We start from the raw sequence: 2,156 nt of genomic DNA, 5'->3' as shown, positions 1-2,156 counted from the left end.
ATATATATATATATATATATATATTTATTTATTTAGGAATCATGGTTCATAAGAATCATTATAATTTTCAAGAATGGTTAAATCTGTTTGATTGATCATAAATATTTATGACAATAATTATAAATATTACTTAATAATTAAAGTTTTTTATTGTATCAATTAAACAAATTAAAATAACATAATATCTTTACTATATAGTGAAACACTTTAATTCATGAATGCTAAATTTTTATCTACCTATAAAAATAATTTGGAGAGAAATATTTGTAAGAAAATTGTTGAGAAACCATATTTCATAAAAATATATTTTTTATGTGATAAACTAACCCCTAAAAAAAAAGGTGATAAACTAACCATGAAAAACTAAAAGTTGGATTACTACATCCTCCGAAAAAGAATCCAAAACAGTCTTCGAAATTTTAAAATATTCACACTTTTCAAAAAATTTATTGTAAAATAATTAATTTAATTAACATTTTATAGTTTAAATTTTTTTATCATTCGGAACTTCTTTCATAATGTTATTTTGGAGGATAATTTTTCAAACTAAAATTTTTAACTTTAAATTTTTAAAAAAGTAAAAAATTCTGTACATTATATGCTTCCAAGGATTGTTGAAAAGATTACTAAGATTAGTCTAATAATTAGATGAGAAGAATTATAATAATTAGAAATATGGGGACTTAAATTTAATTTTCGCGACTATGTTTTCTATGTAAAAAAAAAATATGCTCCAAGGATTTTAAAAAAATATATATATAAGTAATACATTTAAAAAAAGGGTGGTGCAAATAGTAAAAATTGTTATTTTTTATGCGTGGCCCGACCAAGCAGAGATATCATTGATAACTCTAGGCTCGTGTTAAATTTTTTGTAAAATAATTAAAACTTTTTTTTTTATATACAAAACAAAAATTAGTTTCTAACACCGGAAACTAACTTTCATTAAGTCAGAGAGAGAAAAAACAAAACAAAAATGTATAACGAGGGTGAGAGAGACAACAGAAGGTAGACTAGGAGTAGGAATTACAAAAATAAAAAGAGGGGGTGTTTGAAAAGATGAAAGAGGGGTGTGAGAAAATCATTTCCTTATTGTTATTCAATACCGGGCCGAATTATAAGATCGGATCTGCACGTACTGAGGGCCCACTTCGAAATGTTACATACAAACAAAAAAAAATCCATGATCATCGAGAAATGGAAACGAAGCGAATCGGAAGCCATCTCTCTCTGGCTTTCTTGTAGCAACGCACTCGAATGCGGTTCAGTTTTTGAGGTGTGGGGTTTTGAAGAACACACAGTAACGGTTCCCCTATGGCGGTGCCGCTCTACGAGACGCGACATCACGCTTCCAATTACTCTCCTCAACACCAGAACCAACAACAGGTCACACTCTCTTCTCTTTTCTCTTCCGATTCGCGCTCTTGTTCCCTCACTTTCGTTAACCATTGTTCGATTTCAGGTGAACGAGAGCGCCAAGGGTACCTTGCTGTCTCTGCTTTCTTCTCGAGGTACGTCTAGCTCTTCTCTTCCACTCACCGAACGAGTTCGGTTATGCTTTCGTTGAATCCCGATCAACGCTTGTTTGGATCCAATTGATGTTCGTCTGTATTGCACTGTGAAGGCGTGAGCCAGCTCAAGGAGAAATGGACCGAATATAACCAACCGAAGAGGCTCAGAAGATTGCTGGCGCTGTTTGTTTCCGGCACGGCCAAACACGTCGCAGTTGCCGCGGGAAATCAGATAACGATTCTGAGTAAAGAGGATGACTATCAGAATCCATGCGCCATTTTCACCAGTGAGATTTATTTACTCTCTGAAATTTTGTCTTGTGTTGGAAAGTGGAAACGCTATTTGATTGCGATGAGCAATTGGTTCGTTAGGTTCCAGCTTTGGTACGTTTAGTGTAGGAGCTTGGTCTGAAGATGAGGACGTGCTTGGAGTTGCTGATGACTCTGACACACTCTATTTTATCAAGTTCACTGGCGAAGTTGTCGCAGAATTTTCGAAGAAGCATTTGAAAGTCTCTTCTTCGATCGTTGCCCTATTTTCAGATATTGATTTGGATACACGCGAGTCTTACCTGTAAGTTTCTTTCCTTTTTCTGCGTTCTGATATACTGTACAAGGAATGGAGAATGTGATTAGTTTGTCACT

At 33.8% G+C, this 2,156-nt stretch overlaps 1 protein-coding gene across 1 annotated transcript in view; it reads left to right on the top strand.

Moving 5' to 3' along the window:
* The first annotated feature begins 1,182 nt into the window (after positions 1-1,182).
* Positions 1,183-2,156, top strand: part of LOC109812483 (neuroblastoma-amplified sequence protein) — a 21,117-nt gene continuing 20,143 nt past the window's right edge. The window contains exons 1-4 of the mRNA XM_083076962.1: positions 1,183-1,386; positions 1,463-1,511; positions 1,625-1,798; positions 1,884-2,085. Coding sequence (XP_082933088.1) covers positions 1,315-1,386; positions 1,463-1,511; positions 1,625-1,798; positions 1,884-2,085 — 497 coding nt within the window. The 5' untranslated portion in view covers positions 1,183-1,314. The remainder of the gene's footprint in view (positions 1,387-1,462; positions 1,512-1,624; positions 1,799-1,883; positions 2,086-2,156) is intronic.

Source organism: Cajanus cajan, chromosome 6 (assembly GCF_000230855.2).
Source record: "Cajanus cajan strain Asha chromosome 6, NIPB_CcT2T_4, whole genome shotgun sequence".
Classification (NCBI taxonomy): domain Eukaryota; kingdom Viridiplantae; phylum Streptophyta; class Magnoliopsida; order Fabales; family Fabaceae; genus Cajanus; species Cajanus cajan.
The sequence above is the reverse complement of the archived record's forward strand: the minus strand, read 5'-3'. Positions and strand labels throughout refer to the sequence as shown.